Source organism: Chiloscyllium punctatum, chromosome 1 (assembly GCF_047496795.1).
Source record: "Chiloscyllium punctatum isolate Juve2018m chromosome 1, sChiPun1.3, whole genome shotgun sequence".
NCBI lineage: Eukaryota > Metazoa > Chordata > Chondrichthyes > Orectolobiformes > Hemiscylliidae > Chiloscyllium > Chiloscyllium punctatum.
This window is the reverse complement of record NC_092739.1, coordinates 177,772,449-177,797,873: the sequence shown is the minus strand read 5'-3', so window position 1 is coordinate 177,797,873 and position 25,425 is coordinate 177,772,449. Positions and strand designations below refer to the sequence as shown.

The 25,425-nt window shown below is 46.8% G+C and overlaps 1 protein-coding gene across 1 annotated transcript in view; it reads right to left on the bottom strand.

Annotated features, from left to right (window-relative positions):
• LOC140480825 (disintegrin and metalloproteinase domain-containing protein 12-like) overlaps positions 1-25,425 on the bottom strand; it is a 241,911-nt gene that overhangs the window by 129,368 nt on the left and 87,118 nt on the right. The window contains exons 5-6 of the mRNA XM_072576274.1: positions 10,448-10,524; positions 9,189-9,363 (exon numbers count right to left, since the gene is read on the bottom strand). Coding sequence (XP_072432375.1) covers positions 9,189-9,363; positions 10,448-10,524 — 252 coding nt within the window. The remainder of the gene's footprint in view (positions 1-9,188; positions 9,364-10,447; positions 10,525-25,425) is intronic.

Here is a 25,425-nt window from a genome sequence, read left to right as displayed (position 1 = left end):
TTATTGCACCCTTCCTATTTCTCAAGCTGTGCGCATAATGCCTCACTGCTGAAGTCTTCCATGGTGCCCTCCTTCAGCACAGCTGTGATATCCTTGCTGACCAGTAATGCAACTCCTCCACCCCTTTTACCTCCCTCTCTATCAGTCTTGGGATATTTAGTTTCCAATCATGCCCTCCCCTCATCAAGTCTCAGTAATAGCAATAAAATCATATCACAGGTCCTAATCCAAGCCCTAAATTCATCTGTTTTACCTAGTACACTTCATGCATTAAAACAAATGCACCTAAGACCATCAGTCTCTTTGTGTTCATTATCTGCTCCCTGCGTGCTCTTCCCCTTCAGAAAAAGTGAGGATTCCAGATGTTGGAGATCAGCGTCGAGAGTGTGGTGCTGGAAAAGCAGGTCAGGCATCATCCGAGGAGCACGAGAATTGACGTTTCAGGCCTAAGCCCCTTATCAGGAATGAGGCTTGTGAGCAAAGGGGGTAGAGAGATAAATGGCAGGGGGAGGTACCTGAGAGTGTGATAGTGATAGGGTTAATAGTGATAGGTCAGAGAAGAGGGTGGAGTGGATAGATGGGAATGAAGATGGATAGGTAGGACAGATCATGAGGGCGGTGCTGAGTTGGAAAATTGGATCTGGGATAAGGTGGCGGGGAGGGGAAAATGAGGAAACTGGTGAAATCCACATCAATCTGGTTGGAGGTGCCCAAGGCGGAAAATGAGGCATCTTCCTCCAGGCGTTAGGTGGTTTGGGTTTGGTGATGGAGGAGGCCCAGCACCTGCATGTCCTTGACAGAGTGGGAGGAGGAGTTAAAGTGTTCAGCCACGAGGTGATGTGATTGCTTTGTGCGTATATCCCAGAGATGTTCTCTGAAGCGTTCTGTAAGTAGGCACCCTGTCTCCCCACTGTAGAGGAGACCACATCGGGAGCAACAGATACAGTAAATGACAAGTGTGGAAGTGCAAGGAAATCTCTGATGGATGTGGAAGGCTCCTTTGGGGCCATGGACAGAGTGAGGGCATACGTGTGGGCACAGGTCTTGCAATTCTTGCAGTGGCAAAGCAAGGTGCCGGGAGGGGAGGGTGGGTTGGTGGGAGGCATGGACCTGACAAGAGCATCGCGGAGGGAATGGTCTTTATGGGATGCAGATAGGGGTGGAGAGGGAAATATATCTCTGGTGGTGGAGTCCATATGTCGGTGCCAGAAATGGCAGAGGATTTTGCGTTGTATTTGGAGATTGGTGGGGTGGAAGATGAGGACCGGGGTGGTTGGAGAGGTGTGGTTCAAACGTGGAGGTGCGGGAAGTGAATGAGGTGCTCTGGAGAGGGTCATCAACCACCTGCGATGGGAAAATGCAGTCTTCCTGGGAGCAGATGTACCAGAGGCAGAGGAATTAGGAATAAGGGATAGCATTTGTACAGGAGACAGGGCGGGAGGAGTTGTAGTCTAAGTAGCTGTGGTAGTTGATGGGTTTGTAGAAGATGTCCGTGTTGAGTCGGTCAGTGTTGATGGATATGGACAGGTCCAGGAAGGGGAGGGAGGTGTCCAAAATGGTCCAGGTGAACATAAGTTCAGGGTGAAGCAGGTTGGTGAAATGGATGAACTGTTCAACCTTCTGGTGGAAGCACAAGGTGGCGCCAATATATTCATCAATGTAGCGGAGGAAAAGGTGGGGAATGGTGCCGATGTAGCTGTGGAAGATGGACTGTTCCATGTATACGATGAAGAGACAGACATATCTGGGGTCTATGTGGCTGCCCATGGCTACCCCTTTTGTCTGGAGGAAGTGGAAGGATTCAAAGGAGAAATTATTGAGGTTGAGGACCAGATCAGCCAAATGATTGAGAGTGTCAGTGGAAGGGTACTGTTGGGAATGTCGGGAGAGGAAGAAACAGAGGGCCCGGAGGCCTTTGTCATGGCAGATAGACGTGTATAGGGACTGGATATCCATGGTGAAGATGAGGCATTGGAGGCCAGGGAAACGAAATTCATGGACGAGGTGGAGGGTGTGGGTGGTGGCCCGAATGTAGGTCAGAGTTCCTGGACAAGGGGACATAGAACAGAATCAAGGTATGTGGAGATGAGTTTGGTGAAAAGAACTTCTATTTACTCTTCCCCTTAGTCACGCTGACTTCATTATTAGTTATTTACAGGTTTAGTTACAACCTCCTTACTGTCCACTAACCTCATTTGGATTCCCTTCCACCTGCCACATTAGTTGAAACCCTCCCCAACAGCATTAGCAAAAGCACCCCCAAGGACTTTGGTTCCACTCCGGCCCAGGTGTTTTTTTTTTAAAAGTCTTACCTCCCCCAGAACTGGTCCCAATGTCCCAACAATCTGAACCCCTCCCTCCTGCACCATCTCTCAAGCCACGTATTTATCCTGTCTATTCTTTCATTTCTACTCTGACTATCATGTGGCACTGGTAGCAATCCTGAGATCACTACCACTGAGGTCCTACTTTTTAACTTGGCTCCTAATTCCCTAAGTTCTGCTTGTAGGACCTCATCCTCTTTTTGTTTTAACCTAGATCATTGGCGCCTATATGCGTCCCCATTCAGAATGTCCCACAGCCAATCTGAGACATCCCTGACCCATGCACCTGGAAGGCAACGTACCATTCGGGAGTCTCGTTTTCGACCTATCTACTCCCCTTACAATTGAACTTCCTATGACTAAAGTCCTTCCACTTTTTTTCCTGCCCTTTCTGAACAACATAGCCAGCCACGGTGCCATGAACCTGGCAACTGTTACCTTCCCCCAGTGAGCCATCTCCCCCAACAGTATCCAAAACAGTAAACCTGTTTTTGAGGGAGATGACTGCAGGGGACACCTGCACAGCCTTCCTGCTCTTTCTCTGCCGTTTGGTCACCCATTCCTTTTCTCCCTCTGCTGCCCAAATCTATCAGTTCACTCACTTTCCCAGAATGTAATTTGACCATTCCCACTCAGGTCCTCGCTCTCACTACTCTTGCTGCTGCTGAAAATGGAGGCCGCTGATACTCGAGGTAATGCCTTTTCATAAGAATTTACCTTCCCGGCAGCTAACTGGTCCTCACTGTCACTGCTCCTGCTGCTGCTGAAAATAAAAATGCCTTCACTCTAATGATGTGTGCTTAGGTCCTAGTTTCTCATACTAGTGAAAACATCTTCTCCATGTCCCCTCTATCCAGACTTCTCAGTTTCATTGAGACTCCCCCTCATCATTCTAAATCTTATTGAAGTATAGACTGAGAGTGGGGATTTGGCGAAGAGGTGTAGAGATGCTTTTTTTTAAGCTCTGCACCACTGATGCACTTTGTCTGTTCCAAACTGCCTATAAAATAGGCAAAACAACACTTTCCACAGTATCTCAGTGCATGTGACAACAATACATCAATTAATCAAAACTCTAACTAATTTTTAAACTCCCACGCACATACCCTACTGATGGAAACAAACAGGAATAAAGAACATGAGTGTTTTTGGTGAAGGGAAAGACTGGGAATGCAATTCCGAGGTCTGTGTCCATAGGGTTTACTGAGATCTTTTGGTGCTGATCAGAACTCCTGATTATCGGAAGTATAGGGTAACAGGTTCCCACTTATAAAGGTCTCAGAGTCTTAGAGCTTTTACAGCATGGCAAAGTCCATTTGGCCCATCATGTCCACACTGGTCATGAAATCTCCATCTATTCTAAACCCATTATCCAGCAATTGGTCCTTAGGCTTGTATTTGAGGAGTTTAAGTGCTCATCTAAATTGTTCTAAATGTCTCAAGGGCTCCCACCTCTACTATCCTGTTACTCCTCTCCTTTAAGCTATGCCTCTGTGTTTTTTGACTGCTCAACTAAAGGAAATAATAACTCCCCACTGACACTATCTGTGCTCCTTTGAACTTTATACATCTCAATAAGATTGCCAATAGCCTTCCCTGCTTTAAGGAAAATAACCCCAACCTATCTGGAGTTAAGGATTTACTCAACAAGATACTGGAGTATGTACAGTCCCAACGTGTTCTCTTTAGAGTGAATGCAAGAGCAGGAGGGCCAGGGAACCCAGGATATCTAGGGATATTCAGTACATGATAAAAATGAAAAGAAAGACTTACAAAAGTGCAAAAGGAGGAATATGGAAAATTGGGGGTTAGTGAAGAAAACAATTAGGAGAGCAAAGAGGGAATATGAGAAAATGTTGGCTGCCAAGATTCAGGAGAATCCCAAGATATTCAGCAAGTATAATAATAACCAGAGGAAGAGAATAACCAGGGAACATGTACGGCTTATTAGGAACCAAGGGGGTAAACTGTGAGAAAACAGAGGACATTGATAAAGTGTAAAATGAATGGCTTACATCTGTACTCAGAAGGAGGGTGTAGATACAGAACTCAAGATGATGGATTGTGAGGTTCTTGAGCAGATTGATATAAGAAGCAAGGAGGTCATAGAGTCAAAGAGATGTACTGCATGGAAACAGATCCTTCGGTCCAACCCGACCATGCCGACCAGATATCCCAACCTAATCTAGTCCCACCTGCCAACAGCCAGCCCATATCCCTCAAACCCTTCCTATTCATATACACATCCAAATGCCTCTTAAATGTTGCAATTGTACCAGCCTCCACCACATCCTCTGACAGCTCATTCCATACACTTACCATCCTCTGCGTGAAAAAGTTGCCCCTTAAGTCTCTTTTATATCTTTCCCTTCTCACCCTAAACCTATGTCCTCTTGTTCTGGACTCCCCGACCCCAGGGAAAAGACTTTGTCTATTTATCCTAGCTATGCCCCTCATAATTTTGTAAACCTCTGTAAGGTTACCCCTCAGCCTCTGACGCTCCAGGGAAAACAGCCCCAGCCTGTTCAGCCTCTCCCTGTAGCTCAGATCCTCCAACCCTGGCAACCTCCTTGTAGATCTTTTCTGAAACCTTTCAAGTTTTACAACATTTTTCGGATAGGAAGGAGACCAGAATTGCATGCAATATTTCAACAGTGGCCTAACCAATGTCCTGTACAGCCACAACATGACCTCCCAACTCCTGTACTCAATACTCTGACCAATAAAGGAAAGCATACCAAATGCTTTCTTCACTATCCTATCCATTGGAGGATTTGGTGGATCTAAGGAGGAGACCCTTTCCCAGGTCTGGATGAATTGTATCCTAGGCTGCTGTGGGAAACAAGGGACCCTGAACCAATGTTTTTAAATTGTCTCTGGGCGCAAGGATTTTCCAGAAGAAAGTGGTTCCACTTTCCAAGAAAGTAAAAGTAAACCATGGAATTACAGACCAGTGAGTCTCGTATCAGTCGCAGAAAAACTATTGCAAAAAATTGTAACAGGAAAGGGAGAGTAGTGGCAGAAGGCTGATTGTGTGATTGGAGTCCAGTGTGTAGTCGTGCACCACAGAGATCGATGCTGGATCCCTTATTGTTAGTGACATTCAGAAATGATAGAGTTGAAAATGTGAGGGGGATGACAAGTAAATTTGTGAATGACACAAAGGTTGGCCAGGTCAATGACAATGATTAGGAAAGTGGAAGGTTACAGGTGGATAGAAATGGATTGGGTGGGTGAGTGGCAGATGGAATTTAACCCTGAGAAATGCGATGTGGTGAACATTGGAAGAAGGAACAAGACAAGGGAGTATTGGCAGAACACTACGAAGCTTAGATTAACAGAGGGATCTTGGGGTGTATGTCTACAGATTGCTGGTGGTGGAAGGATAGGTTAATAGGGTAGTTAAGAAGACGACAGAACATCGTTTTATCAGACATGCCATGAGCTATAAGTGCAGGGAGGTTCTGTTGGAACTGTACAGAATATTGATTGGGACCCAGCTGGAGTATTGTGTGCAGTTCTGGTCCCCACTCTATAAGAAGGATGTGATTGGACTGGAGGGGATACAGAGGAGATTCACCAGGATGTTGCCTAGAATAGAGTATTTCAGCAATGAAGAGAAGCTGGAGAATCTCACGTTGTTTTCTTTGGTGCAGAGATAGTTGAAGGGGGCTTGACTGAGGTGTTTAAGGTAATAAGGGACATGGACAGGGTGAGAAGAAGGCAGTTCTCAGGAAGGGTCATCGGACCCGAAATGTTAACTTTGATTTCTCTCCACAGATGCTGCCAGACCTGCTGAGCTTTTCCAACAATTTCTGATTTTGTTTTGGAATAGAGAAAGTGAGGCTAGTGTAGGTAGGAATGTATTTTAATTGTACAGATTGGACAGGCCAAAGGACCTCTTCTGAACTGTATGCTTCATGGTCTAGTCTCTCCTCAAAGCTGAATTGCTTCAATCCTGCCAAAATCCTGATGAATCTCCTCTGCACCCTCTCTAGTGTAGTCACATCCTTCCTATTGTGTGATGACAAGAACTGCACGTAGTACTCCAACTGTGGCCTAACTAATATTACACAGAGTCCCATCATAATCTTTTGTATTCAGTGCATTGACTAATAAAGGCAGTTCATCCATTTGCCTTCTTAACCACTTGATGCCTCCAAGGATCTGTGAATATGCACATCTGCTGGGTGTTTTCTTGTTCATATTTCACCTGATACCATTAGTTTTCATGGGTTTCAAAATCATTGTTGAGGACACCCTGGACATTTCCCTCCTCTCTGTGTCTCAGTGTACCACCACCTCTGCTGGATCTGTCCTGTCGGTGGGACAGGACATATCCAGAGATGATGGTGGTGGTGTCTCGGACAATGTTTATAAAATATGAATCATGAGTATGACTATGTTAGGCTGTTGATGAACTCGTCTGTGAAACAGCTGTCCCAGTGTTGGCCAAAGTGAGGACTGCAGATGCTGGAGATTAGAGTCAAGAGTGTGGTGCTAGAAAAGCACAGCAGGTCAGGCAGCATCCAAGGAGCAGGAGAGTCGACGTTTTGGGCAAAAGCCCTTCATCAGGAATAGGGCTTTTGCCTGAAATGTCGACTCTTCCAATGTTGGTACAGCTCACAGATGTTAATAAGGACTACTTTTCAGTGTCGACAGTGCTGTGGTTGATGTTGTCACTTCCAGAGTGTAGGTTGAAGACAGATGATCTGTCTGGTTTCAGTCCTTTTTTGAGACTTTGTCACAAAATAAACTGAGTGACTTGCCAGAGGCATGTTAGAAGCAAACCACATTGTTGTGGGTCTGGGAGACACGTGTATGCCAGACTGGATCAGGATGGCAGAATTCCTTCCCAACAATTGTTTCATGGTCTGCATTAGAATTTTAATTTCAGATTTTGTTGACTTCAAATTCCTCTATCTACAGTGGCAGGATTAAGATAAGGGTTCCCAAAACATTAGCTGGTTGCTTGGATTTCTCATCCAGTGATTGTGTGTGTGTTGCAGGTGCGCAGTTGTGAGAGATGAAAGTGAGAGGGCTGTATTTTATTCAGTTGTTTTCCTACAAACCCCAAGTGCACTGGGGTGACCTTTTCACTGTGCCTGTTCCTGGTTCACACGACTCTCCCCACCAGCCCTCCCAAAACCCCAGGCACCTTTCCCTGCAAGCTTAAAAGATGCAAAACTTGCCGGCACACCACCGTCCCACCTCCATCCATGGCCCCACATAGTCCTTCCAGGTGAGACAGAGGTTCACCTGCATCTCCTGCAATCTAGTTTACTGAATGCAGTGCTCCCAATGTGGTCTTCTCTACATCAGGGAGATAAAACATAAACTTAGGACCCATTTCGCCAAGCATTACAGCCAGGCCTGCAGGAGCTGACCGGACCTCCCAGTCACTGTCCAATTTAAAGTCCCCTTCCCACTCCCTTTCCAACATGACCATCCTTGGCCTCCTCCACTGCCACAGCGAATCAGACCACACCTGGGCAGCCTACAGCCTGGAGGAATTAACTCTGAGTTCTCCAGTTTGAAATATCCTCCCTTCCCATCCCCTTTCTCTGTTTCCAGCCCCTTCCCCTCCCTTCCATTCCTCTGATCAGCCCTTCCTTTCAGCTCCCAACTGGATTCATTCTTCCCATCCACCAACCAGGTCGTATCCTTGACCAGTGTTGACCTACCCTACCTCACCTCCCCTGCCCTCTCCCACCCAAAAGCCTTCCCCATAACTCCCCTCCATCCCCTTTATCTGCAGCTCCCCTTACCCCCAGCTAACCCCTGAAGAAGTATTACACCCAAAACGTTGACTTCTCCACCTCTGGATACTGCCTGGGTTACTGTGTTCTTCCAGCCTCCTGCGTGTGTATCTCCCTGACAGCTCTCTGGCTATCGATGTTTTAATTCCAGTAGTGGCAAGACCAAGCCCTTCTATCACCCACTATCACATATAGGATGAAAATAAGAACATCTTGTACACACTTGAGACAAAAATAGGAATTTCTGGAAAACTTCAGCATGTCTGACATCATCCAGCACAGAAGCAGCCCCTTCACTCCAACCAGCCCATGCTGACCATAATCCCAAACTAAACTGGTCCCACCTGCCTACTCCTGGCTTGTATCCCTCCTAACCTTTCCTACTCATGTACTTATCCAACTATGTTTTGAACATTGTAATTGTACCCACATCCACCATTTCCTCAGGAAATTCATTCCACAGTTGAATCTTTGACTTAGAGGGTGAAATTGAATTTGGGACTGACTGTCCAAAGGGTGGCAGAATTTGCAATAACATTATGAAATGATTAAAATGCTGTTGGGGACTGAAATACACCAGTTTCATCTTTATTACATTGTTCAAGCATCTCATCATTGGCATTTTTTGCTGTTTTTACTGAATTTTTTTTTTCTGAGCTGAATGATTACTGCTTTACATTTCTCTTACAGTGGTTCAAACTCTTTACTGTCAGCACATTTTGTCATCAGTGACAGAAAGAAAGTCTGAAGAATAGTGAAATGATGGGGCAGATGAATGAAAACTGATTGTCAGCGACTGGAAACAGTCTAGCACAAGAGGTCAGAGAGAAACAATTCAATATAAGAGCTTTATAACAGGAGATTTGCATCACAGAAAGAATAACGCAGTCATGGATTCATTTCTAGAGTCAGTGTTTCAGAGACAATCTCCATCAATATTGACTTTCAATAGGAGATCAAGAGAGAGTCAGAAGGGAAACGGGAATATGCTGAGTAAATGAACTTTCCATGAGCTGACTGAGCCGAAGGCTGTGTCTGAGGATTGTATTTTCTATGGGACTTCTTTCTTTCAGTGAGTCAGTTAGTTACAGTGTTCATTACTCACCCTCTGAGAGGGCTGGAGGTGATCGGTCAGGCTTAACTCAAGGGTTAGATTTCTGACTCCACAGCTACTTGGTACTGGCAGGAGATCTTCAGCTCTGTATAACAAATGATGACCATCTGCATCCCCACCAATAGGTTCAATGACGTATGTTCGATTATTGAACACAATCACAGCACTGCAGAAGAGAAACAAACAAAGATAGAGAGAAAACAATCCTTGTAACCTCTACCCTGTTGAATAATATTACAACACAGCGGTGAACCCTTCTGTAACTAAACCAAACACCCAGAAAAGCTAACCTCATCTTGTAATCTGCTAAATTGTGAGTGACAGTGAATTCCCAAATTCCACTATTTAAAGAACATAATATCAATTTATCCTTTAACTCTAAAAGTGAACATTAAACAACTACTCACAACTCTAAGCCCCCTTTCTCTTCACTGCTTATTATCTTCCTCCACTCTATAACAATATGTTGTTCCAATAAAACTCTGATGAAAATTAAATCAACATAATTTCAAAATCACACAGCAGCTATCATCTTTGGTGTTTGTCTTCTTATGGCTGAAGATCTTCCTGAGTCATCTTCTTTCTTTTTACTGCGAATATGTTTCATCCAAAAAGGTGCCTTTGATAGAGAGTGTTTCCTCATTTCTTGGGTCTCTCTCTCTCTCTCTCTCTCTCTCTCTCTCTCTCTCTCAATGACAGTTGCTCTGTCTGATTTTCAAAATGCCGGCCTTTTTTATATCCCCAAAATTGGATCATCTCATTGGTTCAATGTTGGCAAACAATAAATTCAAACTTGATTGGGTTTTATATCCTGGGGCATAATTTAAGCTGATTGATTAAATTCAAATTATTGTCAAAATAGCAACCAAAGCTCAGATATCCATTTCACAGCCAAGTGTTAACATATTTTCAATTTTCTCGTAAACTCTTGAGACTGACATCTAGTCATATACACAGGTACTTGTCGTCCTCAGTTCGGAACAGCATTCACTCTCTTAAAAGTGCAGTACACACCTTCAACTTCATAACAATAAACACATCCCAGTATAGTTACACAGTAAGTGATCCTTACCCTGCTGAATAAACACATCCCAGTACGATTACACAGTGAGTGACCCTCATCCTGCTGAATAAACACACCCCAGCACAGTCCCACAGTGAGTGATCCTGCCAAGGGGACATCTTACAAGCTAAAATGTTCTGATCTAAATCCAGTTTAAAACCTGAGAAGAAATAGTCAGATTATTTACCTGAAACCTGAGCACATGCTTGCAGAGACCTGGGATCCAGGGAATTTTCTCACAGATCCCATGTAGTAACAGCGATACTGTAGGAAAATACATCTCAGCATTAAACCTCCTGATACTGGCAATATCACAAGACTAGGTTCTTGTCCAACAGGTTTATTTGAAAGTACAATCTTTCAGAGCACTGCTTCTTTGTCAGATAGCTACCTGATGAAGGAACAGCACTCCAAAATGTTGTACAGGTAGGCAATCCTTTATCCAAAGTTCCAAAATCCAAAAAGCTCCAAAATCCTTAGGATTTTTTGTGAAGTTTTTTTCTCATTAACAAAGTTGACACCAACTCGATGTGTGTCACTCAGATGCAAGTTGGGGGTGGTGGTGGTGGTGGGAGAGGCAGTGGGGATGCGTGGCCCAGCACCGGCAGGCTTGGATTCTCTCTCAAGGCCTATTTTATACTCCTCTGGTAAGATTTTTAAAAATTTCACCATCAAACTGTCACTTATTCTGAAATTTGAAAACTTCCAAATTCCGAGAAACAGCTGGTTCCGACAATTTCGGATAAAGGATCGTCTACCTGTACTCTCAAATAAACCTGTTGGTCGACAACCTGGTGTTGTGTGATTTGTCCATCCCAGTCCAACACTGGCACCTCAATATTAGAGAATTGAGTCAGTAGTTGCTGATTGAATAACCTGGGAGAGAGATGCAATCAGGGTGACAAAGTTTGCCCGGGTTAATTGTCAGTGGGCAACTGCCAGGTCATTTCCTCTGCCCTGAAGCTCTTCAACCATGTCGTGAAACAAATTTGCTACCACAGCCACATTCACTTCCTCAGTGCCTGCCTCCGTAACCAACTCATCCCACACGGACTCCGGATCACCTTTAAACCAGCAGAGTTCGGACCCGAACAGGACAAACAGTACAGACTACAGATTCAAAAACACCAGCAACAATTCTCCTTCAAGATCCTCCGCTCCACACTTGCAGCAATGCGCCAGCACCTAACCTCTCTACAGTCAACCCTGCCTCAGCTGAGGGCCACACTCTCTCAGAATTGCAAAGGACCCACTCTGTACTACATCCTCAGGAGAATTCATACTCTCAACAAACAGTATTTCAATTCCATCTCAAACATCAAAAACTGTAAGTACAACAAACTTTTATCCACTCACCTCCATAACCAGCGCTCCTCAAACATTGCAGAAGAGTCCCCTGGCCTCAGAACCTATTCCACCATTAGCCATGCGGCTGATGCAGCTACCACCCCCACGCCGATTGATGATGTCACTTCCGCCCCCATCATGGCCACTCCCACAACCACTTCCACCCCTCACAATTCCTCATGTATCACACCTGACATCACTTCTGCCCTTCACATCATCGCTGATGCCACATGCTCAGTGACTTCCGCCACCCCTACTGCCGTAATCACCACCACTTCCGCCCCCACCAGCACCACTCACCTGCATTCTGCTGACATGCCCCCCACAGGCCCTACTGTCACTATCCCCACCCCCCAGAACCCCAAAGGGAACACTACCCCTGCTCATGACTCCACCCCCATTCCCCCCACCATCACACCCACTCCAGTTACAGGTTCCGCCCCCACTCCCAGCTCGACACCCACACCAGATCCCAGCCCCAAGCCCTGCCGAGTTTTCACCATCCCCCAAAACGACCCCTCAATGAGGACGAACGATAAGTCCTCAGCAAAGGACTCACCTTCATTCCCCTCCGTCCACGCATCAATGAATTTAAAACACGACGTGACATCGAACAATTCTTCCATCGCCTGCGCCTCCGAGCTTACTTTCACAATCAGGACTCCCGCCCACCTTCCGAGGACCCCTTTGCCCACCTCCAACACACTGCATCCACCTGGACACCCCGCGCTGGCCTATTACCTGCCCTCGACCTCTTCATTTCCAACGGCCACCGGGACATTAACCGCCTCAACCTGTCTACCTCCCTCCCCTACTCCAACCTCTCACCCTCACAACGCGCAGCCCTCCAATCCCTCTGCTCCAATCCCAACCTCACCATCAAGCCAGCGGATAAAGGGGGTGCAGTGGTAGTCTGGCGCACTGACCTCTACACCGCTGAAGCCAAACGTCAACTCGAGGACACCTCTTCCTACTGCCCCCTCGACCATGACCCCCACCCCCATCACCAAACCATCATCTCCAAGACCATAAAAAACCTCATCACCTCAGGAGATCTCCCACCCACAGCTTCCAACCTCATAGTCCGGGAACCCCGCACTGCCCGGTTCTACCTCCTTCCCAAGATCCACAAGCCTGACCACCCTGGCCGACACATTGTCTCAGCATGTTCCTGCCCCACTGAACTCATCTCTACCTACCTCGACACTGTCCTATTCCCCCCTAGTCCAGGAACTCCCCACATACGTTCGAGACACCACCCACGCCCTCCACCTCCTCCAAGACTTCCATTTCCCTGGCCCCCAACCCCTCATCTTCACCATGGATATCCAATCCCTCTACACCTCCATCCGCCATGACCAGGGCCTCCAAGCTCTCCATTTTTTCCTCTCCAGATGTCCCCAACAGTACCCTTCCACCGACACTCTCATTCGTTTGGCCGAACTGGTCCTCATCCTTAACAATTTCTCCTGTGAATCCTCCCACTTCCTCCAGACCAAGGGGTAGCCATGGGCACACGTATGGGCCCCAGCTATGCCTGTCTCTTTGTTGGCAACGTAGAGCAGTTGATCTTCTGTAATTACACCGGCACCACTCCCCACCTCTTCCTCCGCTACATTAATGACTGCATTGGCGCCACCTCGTGCTCCCGCGAGGAGGTTGAGCAGTTCATCAACTTCACCAACACATTCCACCCTGACCTTAAATTTACCTGGACCATCTCTGACACCTCCCTCCCCTTCCTGGATCTCTCCATCTCCATTAGTGACGACCAACTTGACACTGACATTTTTTACAAACCCACCGACTCCCACAGCTACCTGGATTACACCTCTTCCCACTCTACCTCTTGCAAAAATGCCATCCCGTATTCCCAATTCCTCCGCCTCCGCCGGATCTGCTCCCAGGAGGACCAGTTCCACCACAGAACACACCAGATGGCCTCCTTCTTTAGAGAACGCAATTTCCCTTCCCACATGTTTAAAGATGCCCTCCATCGCATTTCGTCAATATCCCACACCTCCGCCCTCAGACCCCACCCCTCCAACCATAACAAGGACAGAACGCCCCTGGTGCTCACCTTCCACCCTACCAACCTTCGCATAAACCAAATCATCCGCCGACATTTCCGCCACCTCCAAACAGACCCCACTACCAGGGATATATTTCCCTCCCCACCCCTTTCTGCCTTCCGCAAAGACCATTCCCTCCGCGACTACCTGGTCAGGTCCACGCCCCCAAACAACCCACCCTCCAATCCTGCCACCACAGGAACTGTAAAACCTGTGCCCACACCTCCTCCCTCACCTCTATCCAAGGCTCTAAAGGAGCCTTCCACATCCATCAAAGTTTTACTTGCACATCCACTAATATCATTTATTGTATCCGTTGCTCCCGATGTGGTCTCCTCTACATTGGGGAGACTGGGCGCCTCCAAGCAGAGCGCTTTAGGGAACATCTCCAGGACACCCGCACCAATCAACTACACCGCTCCGTGGCCCAACATTTCAACTCCCCCTCCCACTCTGCTGAGGACATGGAGGTCCTGGGCCTCCTTCACCGCCGCTCCCTCACCACCAGACGCCTGGAGGAAGAACGCCTCATCTTCCGCCTCGGAACACTTCAACCCCAGGGCATCAATGTGGACTTCAACAGTTTCCTCATTTCCCCTTCCCCCTCCTCACCTTAGTTCTAAACTTTCAGCTCAGTAACTGTCCCCTTGACTTGTCCTACCTGCCTATCTTCTTTTCCACCTATCCACTCCACCCTCTCCTCCTTGACCTATCACCTTCATCCCCTCCCCCACTCACCCATTGTACTCTATGCTACTTTCTCCCCACCCCCACCCTCCTCTAGCTTATCTCTCCACGCTTCAGGCTCACTGCCTTTATTCCTGATGAAGGGCTTTTGCCCGAAACGTCGATTTCGAAGCTACTTGGATGCTGCCTGAACTGCTGTGCTCTTCTAGCACCACTAGTCCAGACTCAGTATCATTGTCTGCCCAGAGCTACGTTCCACTGTTAGTGCTAAAGTGAGATATTTCTGACTTTAATGTATGGCATGTGAGAATAAATCTGAGAATGAGTCACAGAGTTGTTTGTGTTTCTGTTCCAATAATCACTCACTGCACTCTTGAATGCCTCACTTGTACCTGCCTCCACCACATTTCCACAGCACGGAGGCTCAGTGGTTAGCACAACTGCCTCACAGTGCTGGAGACCTAGGTTGATTCCAGCCTTGTGTGACTGTGTGGAGTTTGCAGAACAACAAAAACAATAGAGCACTAAAGGATGATGCAGTACAGGAACAGGCCCTTCAGCCCTTCAAACCTGTGCCAACACATTTTGTTCTTCTATACTAAAACTGTCTTCAGTTACAGGATCCATATCCCTCTGTTCACTTCCTATTCATGTACTTGTCCACATGCTTCTTGAAAGCTGCTATTTTGTCTGCTTGCACCACCTCCTTGAGCAGCACTCACTGCCCTTTGTGTGAAAAATGTGCCTCAGATGTCTCTTTTAAACTTGCCCCCCTCACATCTTGAACCTGTGTCCCCTAGTAATTGACCTCTCCCACCCTGGGAAAAAGTCTCATACTTTCCACTCTATCCACGCCATTCACAATCTTCTCAACTTCTATTAGGTTGCCCCTGTCAACCTCCTGCATTCCAGTGAAAGCAAACCCAGTCTGTCCAACCTTTCTTCATAGCTAAATCCCCCAGGCCAGGCAACATCCTGGTAAACGTTTTCTGGACCCTCTCCAAGGCATCCGTCTGATAGTGTGGTGGCCAGAATTTTCTTATTTTAAAGGTAAATGTGAAGTGTATGTTCCAGATGTGATGCAACTGGTTAAACTACTCGACATTAAGCAACACACAATTTAAACACGATAGTTAAAATACAAACAAAATAAAGAGGAATTTAAAATTCCATAACTATTGACAGACGTAACCAAATAACAGTGCATTGAATATGGAAGTTGGGATTTCATGTTATAGAGTCAGAGATGTCCAGCATGGAAACAGACCCTTCGGTCAAACCCGTCCATGCCAACCAGATGTCCTAACCTAATCAAGTCTCTTTTGTCAGCATTTCGCCAATATCCCTCTCAAGTCTTCCTGTTCATGTATCCATCCCGATTAAATGCTGTAATTGTACCAGCCTCCGCCACTTCCTCTGGCAGCTTATTCCATACTGGCAAAACCCTCTGTGAGAAGATGTTGCCCCTTAGGCCTCTTTTATATCTTTCCCCTCTCATCCTAAACCTATACCCTCTAGTTCTGGACTCCCCCGTCCAGGGAAAAAAAGACGTTGTCTATTTATGCTATCCATGCCTCTCATGATTTTATAAACCTCCATAAAGTCACCCCTCAACCTCCAATGCCTCAGGGAAAACAGCCCCAGCCTATTCAGCCTCTCCCTCAAGCTCAAGTCCTCTAAACCTGGCAACATACTTGTAAATCTTTTCTGAATCCTTTCAAGATTCACAACATTTTTCTGATAAGAAGGAGATCAGAATTTCATACTATATTCCAAAAGTGGCCTAACCAATGCCCTGTAAAACCGCAACATAACCTCTCAACTCCTATACTCAATACTCTAGATTACAGTGGTGCTGGAAAAGCACAGCAGGTCAGGCAGCATCCGAGGAGCAGGAAAATCGACGTTTCAGGCAAAAGCCCTTAATCATCCTATGCTTAATACTCTGACCAATAAAGGAAAACATACCAAATGCCTTCTTCACTATCCCATCTACCTGTGACTCTATTTTCTAGGAACTTTGAAACTACACCCCAATGTCTCTTTGTCCTGAGGACCTTACCATTAACTGTGTAAGTCCTGCTCTGATTTGCTTTTCCAAAATGCAGCACCTCATACTTATCTGGTCTCTATTCTGAAAAGCAACCCTCCATCACCACCCTCTGTCTTCTACCTTCCAGCTGGTTATGTATCCAAATGGCTTGTTATCTCTGTATTCCATGAGATCTCAATTTGCTAACCAGTCTCCCATGCCTTACCGAAGTCCATATAGATCACGTCCACAACTCTGCCCGCATCAATCGTCTTTGTTACTTCTTCAAAAAACTCAATCAAGTTCATGAAACACGATTTCCCACACACAAAGCAATGCTGACTATCCCTAATCTATCCTTGTCTTTCTAAATGTGTGTAAATCCTGTCCCTCAGGATTCCCTCCAACAACTTGCCCATCACCTATGTCAGGCGCACCTATTTCGTTATCTGACTTTTCCTTACCACATTTCTTAAAGAAGTGAGTGAACCATGTTACCCAACCTCCAGTCTTCCGGCACCTCACCTGCGACTATCAATGATACAAATATCTCAGCAAGGGGCCCAGCAATCACTTCCCTAGCTTCCCACTGAGTACTGGAGTACACTTGATCATGTTCTGGGGACTTATACGCTTTTATGCATTTCAAGACATCCAGCACCTCCTCCTATTTAATATGAACCTTTTTCAAAATGTCACCATCTACTTCCCCATGTTATATATCTTCCACGTCCTTCTCCACAGTAAATGCTGATGCAAAATACTCGTTTAGTATCTCCTACATCTTTTAGAGCTCCACACATAGGCTACCTTGCTGATCTTTGAGGGGCCCTATTCTCTTCCTAGTTACTATTTTGTCCTTAATGTATTTATAAAAACCTTTAGTTTATCCTTAGCCCTATTTGCCAAAGCTGTCTCATGTCCCCTTTTTCCCTCCTGATTTTCCTCTGAAGTATACCCCTACTGCCTTCATATACCCAAGGATTCACTCAATCTCTCCTGCCTTTACCTGACGTAAGCTTCTTTCTTTTTCTTAACTGAAGCCTCAATTTCTCGAGTCATCCAGCATTCCCTATACCTACCGGCCTTTCCTTTCAGCCTAACAGGAGTATACTGTCTCTGGACTCTCGTTATCTCATTTCTGAAGGCTTCCCATTTTCCAGCAGTCCCTTTACCTGCGAACATCTGCCCCCAGTCAGCTTTTGAAAGTTTTTGCCTCACACCATCAAAATTAGCCTTCCTCTAATTTCGAACTTCAACCTTTAGATCCCATCTATCCATTGCCATCACTATTTTAAAACTGATATAATTATGGTCCCTGGCCCCAACGTGCTCCCCTACTGACACCTCAGTCATCTGCCTTATTTCCCAAGAGCAGGTCAAGTTTTGCACCTTTTTCTGTCGGTACATCCACACTGAATCAGAAAATGTTCTTACATACACTTAACAAATTCCTCTTCATTTAAACCCTTAACACTATGGCAGTGCCAGTCTATGATTAGATTCCTTGCAGTTTGAAAGTAGGCCATGTGGCCCAGCAAGTCCACACTGACACTCTGAAGCATAACCCACCCAGACTCATTTCCACCTAACACTACAGGCAATTCACCTGTCCTGCCCATCTTTGGACTGTTTAATTTATTAGTCCTACCTTGTTCTCTGCTCTGTCCCTGCCTGTTCTGATTGTTTGACTCGCTTCTTTTCCCAATTGCCCTTCCAATTTAGGTGAAATCCATTCTTCTTGTACAGGTGACTTCTACCCCTGAAGAGATTCCAATGATCCAAAAATATGAACTCTTCTCCCTTGCACCAGGTCCCCAGCCACATATTCATCTGCTCTATCCTCCTATTCCTACTCTCAGGAGTTCGCACCACCGAGAGTAATCCAGATATTACTACACTCATGGACCTCATTTTTAAATTCCTGCCTATATTTCTGTATTCTCCCTTCAGAATTTCAACCTTTTCCTTTCCTATGTCATTGATTCCAATGTGTACAATGACCTCCTGCTGGTCCCTCTCCCCTTTGAGGACACTCTGCACCCTCTCTGAGACATCCTTGATCCTGGCACCATGAAGGCAACACATCATTCTGATTTTTTCACTGCTGGCCGTAGAAAGGTCTGTCTGTGCCTCTGACTTGAGAATCCTCTATCATAATCGATCGCTTGGAATCCAAAGTACCCCTTACTACATTCGAGCCTACCTTGATAACAGAAACTTGGCTTTTCATTTCCCTGAGAGTCTATCACCCCTACATTTTCTAAAGCAGCATAATTGTTTGAAATGGGAATAGCCACAGAAGACTCCTGCACTACCTGCCTAACTCTCCTACCTTTCCTGGAGTTAACCCATCTATCCGATTGTATCTGTAGCTTTTCTCCCTTCCTGTAACTACCATCTGTCACACCTCATTGCTCTTGTAAATTCCTCATTGCCTCCAACTGTCACTCCAAATGATCCATTTGATCTGATAGGATTCACAACCAAAGACATATACTGCAAACATAATCCTCAGTAACCTGTAAATTCTCCCTGAACTCCCACACCCAACAAGAAGAGCATTTACTAAAGGCCATCTTTACTCCTTTACAATTGACAGACCCAAAAAATAGCCCCGTCTTATTGCTCTAAAAAAGATTTCTCCAAGCTAACTTCATACTTATGTCTTATATTTTTAAAGTTTAATCAAGATACAGATCTTAATAAATGTATAATCAAGAAAGAAACCACTCTACCCACTACTGTAGACTTACAGCAAGATTACACTTTAAAAACTATACACTTACCTGTTCCTGTGCTGTGAGCTCTCCCACACAGGTTCCTCCAAGATCAGTTATGAATTTTGCTGTTTGTTTAGTTTTGTTAAACACACTCCGATGTCCAGAGATCCATGAATTCCAACAGCAAATGCAGTAACTGCACAGATTCATTGCTGTGTCAGTTAGCATTGTGGGTTTCTTTCTCTCCTTCACTGACCATGTGCTGTCTGTTGCCTGTCCTTCTCCCTTTTCAAAGTGCTGTTGTTTTGACCTTTTTTCTCCAAAGTTCCAAAACAATGCAACAGCATACAGAACAGTAATTCCTGCTCTTGGAATTCAAGGAAATCACCTCTAACCCCTAAAATACCTAAAAAAAAGAGCAGCTCTTACAGCCACAATTTTTTCCCGTCCTCCATCTTGAATTACCCAGAATGTTGTGGTTGTACAGTGTAGGGGGTAGTGTAATTTTTAAACGGTTAGCTGCATTTTAGTCTTTTCTACCTTATAGTAAACACAAGCAGACACTCGAAACTGTTGCCGGACCTCCCCCATGTTTATATGAATGAAACAATTGTAACAGCTTTCCTCGATAGTTGAGAGACTGCCCTTAACCACAGTTGTACAACATCATCCATATAAGGAAAGAACGGGGAGCTCGAACACTGATTGGCCAAGTGAATAACAAAATAATCGCAGGCACCAGAACCCAAATAAGGAAAACAGTGGGGAACCCTAGCACTCATTGCTCAAGACAGCAGTAGGAGACCCAGCCCACATATACATGTATATAATGCGTGGAGATTACTATGCTTGTGTGTGTACCTTTGGGAACAACACCCGACTTTGCAAAGTTGAATGAAAAAGTTTTGGACAGACTCCTCCGTGTCTTTGTTCCTGGGAAGGGAAATAAAAATGCCGGAGATAGGGCCGGACAGCCACTTATCCCGCACAATTGGGGGCTCGTCCGGGATGAAATAATTATTGCCGGGGGGGGGGGGCAGTCTCTTCGGCTCACGGATCAAGCCTGATTACAACAAAGACGCGTCTAGTATATATTTATACTTCTCACTGATCAGCTTGGTCCGTCGGCCCTCGGCCAAGAGAGGATGTGACCCGGCTCATTTAAAAATAATTTTGAATCCTGGAAAAGGAACACACGGACGAGTGCTGGGACGACCGGTTAGTGACTATACACGGGGGTACACACATTTAAAAAGGCCAGACAACTCCGTGCACGGATCAAGGTAAGAGATTCTTTTGTTCTTCCTTGTTGGCCGCGTGGTTTTGACGGTCATCTGTGAAAACGCTTTGGGCGTTTAAGACCAGGACCGAAGATAGACTTCTAGATTTACTAAGGAAAAGTCAGGGAAGACTGCAAATGGGAAAGAAATACCCCCCGATAGTCCATTAGGTCGGAAGTTAAGTCTATGGACGGACAGTAGTAGAACGAAGGACTTAAAGAAAGAGACCATGATAAAATATTGTTGTTTTATATGGACCAAAGAACCTATCCGCGCCCCCTCGGTAGTTTGGCCCGAGTATGGGTCTGATGAAGACTGGGTGTGTCAAATCCTAAATGTATATGTTAACAGAAAACAACCGTTTGACCCAGAGGAGAGCAAATACGCCGCCGCCTGGTTGGCGGGCGACGGCGAGAGTCCCACGCGTCTCTATCCTCTGATTCCCCAAACAGACCCGAGGAAGCCCCAGAAGTCTTGGGACATCCTCACCGACGGTTTGCCACCGTCTGCCCTGCCCCCGTATATACCACCCGCGCACGACCAGGCGTCCAGCGCAGACCTCCCTCCTGCGACGGATAAATCCGAGTCCCAGCAGGCTACGACCAGTGAGGAAGGGACTGCTGGGGGGGGGGGGCACAGGAGGGGGCGCAGAACTCACCCCAGGCACTAGGAAATCAGTCCGACTCGAGATGCGGAAAGGTCGAGAAGAGGGATTGAGAGCTGGGAGGAGTGACAATATTGAACAGCTGAACCCCTTACGAGAGGTGCCGTTTGGGAACGAACGGACCGGGTTCGTAGTACAACCTTTAAATTCTGGGGATATCCGGCAACTCCGTAATGAACTACCCCGTCTACTGGACGACCCCGTCAGTGTGGGAATACAACTGGACCAATTTCTGGGGCCCAGTATATACACATGGGCTGAACTGCAGGCCATGATGAGAATACTATTTAATTACGATGAAATTGTTATGATCCGGAATAGTGCAATGGCCATTTGGGATAGGGAGCATCAGGACGGCCCTCAGCGTGGAGAGCAGAAGTACCCCTTAGAGGACCCCCGGTGGGATCATAACAACGCAGGGGGACGGGCCAATATGACAGATCTCAGAAGCCTTATAATCAGGGGGATCCAAACCTGCGTGCCCAAACAGCGGAATTTAGCGAAAGCATTCGAAGTTGGACAGAAAAAGGATGAATCCCCGAGTGAGTTATTAGACCGTTTGCGGGAGTCCATGCGAAAGTATTCAGGTTTAGACCCCGATGGGGAAATAGGCAAGGGCATGCTTAAGGTGCACTTTGTGACTAAGTCATGGCCTGACATTCAGAAGAAATTACAGAAAGTGGAGGATTGGGCTGAAAAGGATGTTGCAGAATTATTACGGGAAGCACAGAAGGTGTACGTTCAGAGGGATATAATAAGGGAGAAACATAAGACAAAAATGATGGTGGCAGCCGTACAGGAAGCTTGTAAGTCCACCGGAATGGGGGAGGGAGGTTATGGGGTGGAAAGAGGAACGTCGAAGAAAAGTTGGAGAGGGAGAGAAGCGAGACGGGGCAGAAGTGAGAGAGGAGGATCTTATGGAATTGAGCGGCCTCAGAAGGCCGGATGTTACCATTGCGGGAAACTGGGACACTTCAAAAGGGATTGTCCCGAGTTTAAAAGGGAAAGAGAAGGGATGTATGAAATGGAGCGTGAACAAATGGATTAGGGAAGTCAGGGGAGGATCGGAACACGGGCCTACCAAGAACCCCTGGTAAATTTATGGGTGGGCCCATTTAGACAAGATGTTACCTTCTTAGTTGACACAGGCGCCGGCAGGTCCTCAATTCCCCTCCATCCTAGGGGTTGGCTTCCAAGCTAAAACATTAAACATTTCAGGAGTTAAGGGTGGGGTTTTTAGTGCGAAAATATTCGAACCACAACCCTTGCGGCTGGAGGAGGAGGAGCTCCAGGTGGAACTCCTTCACCTCCCCCATCTTCCCTATGGGTTGTTGGGACGGGATTTGATAGTCCGTTTCGGATTACGAATAGAAGTGGGAGAAGAGGAAGAATTAGCCGTTACCATGTCATACCTTAGTGAGTCCCGATTGACAGAGATAGACCCTAGGGTTTGGGTCGCCAAAGGGAACCGGGGGGGACTCGCAATTCGACCTGTGGAGGTAAACTTAAAGCCCCAGAGCCCCGACGTCAGAGTGCGCCAATACCCCATCTCGTGGGAAGGGAGGCAGGGCCTGAAGACAGTTATGGAAGACCTAATAAAAGATGGATTGGTAGAGCCCTGTATGTCACGATACAATTCCCCCATCCTGCCGGTCCGGAAGTCGGACGGGAGCTACCGAATGGTCCAAGACCTAAGGGAAGTAAATAAAATTGTCCAAGTACGGCACCCTGTGGTACCGAACCCATACACTATTCTGGGGCGAATACCCCCGGACCACGGCTGGTTTAGTGTTATAGACTTAAAGGATGCCTTCTGGGCGTGTCCCCTGGACAAGGACAGTAGGGATCTTTTTGCTTTTGAATGGGAGGATCCTGATACTGGCAGAAAACAGCAGTACAGGTGGACCGTGCTCCCCCAAGGATTCACTGAGTCCCCGACTCTGTTCGGGCAGATTCTGGAACAATTATTGGAGGGACTAACCTTGTCCCCGGCCCTTAAGCTTATACAATACGTGGACGATCTCCTTTTATCCGGACCGGCGGAGGAGGACGTCCTACTTGGGACTAATGCCCTGTTAAATTACCTAGCTGAGAAGGGGTTAAGAGTGAGTCAGAAGAAGCTCCAATATGTCGAGAAAGAGGTTAAGTACCTGGGACACTTGATAAGCCAGGGACAGAAACGAATAAGTCCGGAAAGAGTGCGGGCAATAATCGAACTAGGCCTCCCAACGACCAAAAGAGAGTTGCGGATGTTCTTGGGACTCTTAGGCTATTGTCGGTTATGGATAGACGACTATGCCCCCCTTACTAAAGACTTGTACCTAAAACTCATTGAGGAGGCACCCAACAGAATAAAATGGGAGGAGGGGGAGAAAAAGTTAATTGGAATCCTAAAAGAAAAATTGATGGCCGCACCTGTTTTAAGCTTGCCGGATTTTAGTAAGACATTTCGCCTCTTTGTGAACTCCAGAAAGGGAACCGCTCTTGGAGTATTGACCCAGGATTGGGGGGGAAAAAGGAAGCCCGTGGCTTTCCTGTCAAAAATTCTGGATCCAGTCTCCCGAGGGTTGCCGGAGTGTGTCCAAGCGGTGGCAGCCACGGCAAAGCTGGTAGAGGAAAGCAGGAAGTTGACTTTCGGGGCCCCCTTGACAGTCACTACTCCCCACCAGGTTAGAACTATCCTGAATCAGAAGGCCGGGAGGTGGCTGACTGACTCGAGGATTCTGAAATATGAAGCCATATTGTTAGACCGAGGAGACCTCCGAATAGAAGTCGGGGGCTGCCAGAACCCGGCGGACTTTCTTTGGAAAGGGGAAGGGGAGGAGGAACTGGAACACTGCTGTTCAGACATAATAGAGTACCAGAGTAAAGTGAGGGAAGATCTGAGGGATACCCCCTTACATGCAGGAAGGCGGTGGTACATTGACGGGTCCTCTCGAGTGATAGATGGGAAAAGACACAACGGTTATGCAGTCATTAGTGAGACTGGTTGGGAATTAGTGGAAAGTGGACGGCTACCGAATGCCTGGTCCGCACAAACGTGCGAATTGTACGCCTTGCACCGGGCTCTGAGGAATTTAAAGGGAATAGCCGGGACAACCTACACTGACTCTAAGTATGCCTTTGGGGTAGTACACACCTTTGGGAAGATCTGGAAAGAAAGGGAAATGATAAATAGTAGAGGAAAGGAGTTGGTCCACGAGGAACTAGTAGCCATGATCTTGGAGGATTTGTTGCTGCCACAAGAGATTGCTGTAGTACATGTGAAAGGACACCAGAAAGACGATAAAATAGAGACCCTGGGGAATCAATTGGCAGATGAACAGGCAAAATTGGCTGGGATGGGGAAGGAAGTAATAAACTGCCTGGTAAGGATTCCCCAGATATCCGAAATTACCGAAGTGCCCACGTTTACTGACAAAGAAGAAACTCTTCTTGCGTCTCTGGGGGGTACAAAGGATAGGGAAGGCAAGTGGACCTTACCCGATGGCCGCCAGCTACTAAATCGACCGTTGACGCGGGACATTATTGCCCGTCTACACCAAGGGGGTCACTGGGGCGCCCAGGCACTGTGTGATGCCTTCCTGCGCCGATATGCTCACCCTGGTCTGTACACGGTAGCCAAGCAGGTCACAGGAGATTGCATAACATGTCGAAAGATTAACAAAAGGGGGCTGCGGCAGCATGCAAGACAAGGGGGTAGGAGTCCGGCCTATAGGCCGTTTGAGTATGTCCAGGTAGATTACACTGAGCTCCCCCCCATAGGTCACCTGAAGTATCTATTAGTAGTAGTAGATCACCTGACAGGATGGGTGGAAGCTTTCCCACTACCACGGCAACGGCAACTCAGGTTAGCAAGATTCTACTCGAACAAATCATCCCACGATTTGGGCTACCCCGCGCTATTGACTCTGACCAGGGGAGCCACTTCACCTCGACCGTCCTCCAGAATGTCGTGCAAGCAATGGGGATTGACTGGGATTTGCACACCCCCTGGCATCCCCCCTCCTCGGGCAAGGTCGAAAGAATGAACCAGACCATCAAAAAGCAGCTAACCAAACTCACTAGTGAAATCGGCCTGCCTTGGACCAAATGCCTACCCCTTGCCCTATTGCAAATTCGCACCCAGCCAAGGCGGGATTTGGGCGTCTCCCCTTTCGAAATGCTGTTTGGCCTCCCGTTCCATGGGCCGAAGGGGGAACCTCCTGTATTCGAGTCTCGGGATATGTTTGTGCAAAAATATGTGGTGGCTCTGGGGTCTGCTCTATCTCGTTTACGCCAACAGGGACTTTTGGCACAGACGCCACCCCTCGAGTTTGCGGTGCACACCGTCAAGCCGGGCCAGTGGGTCCTGATTAAA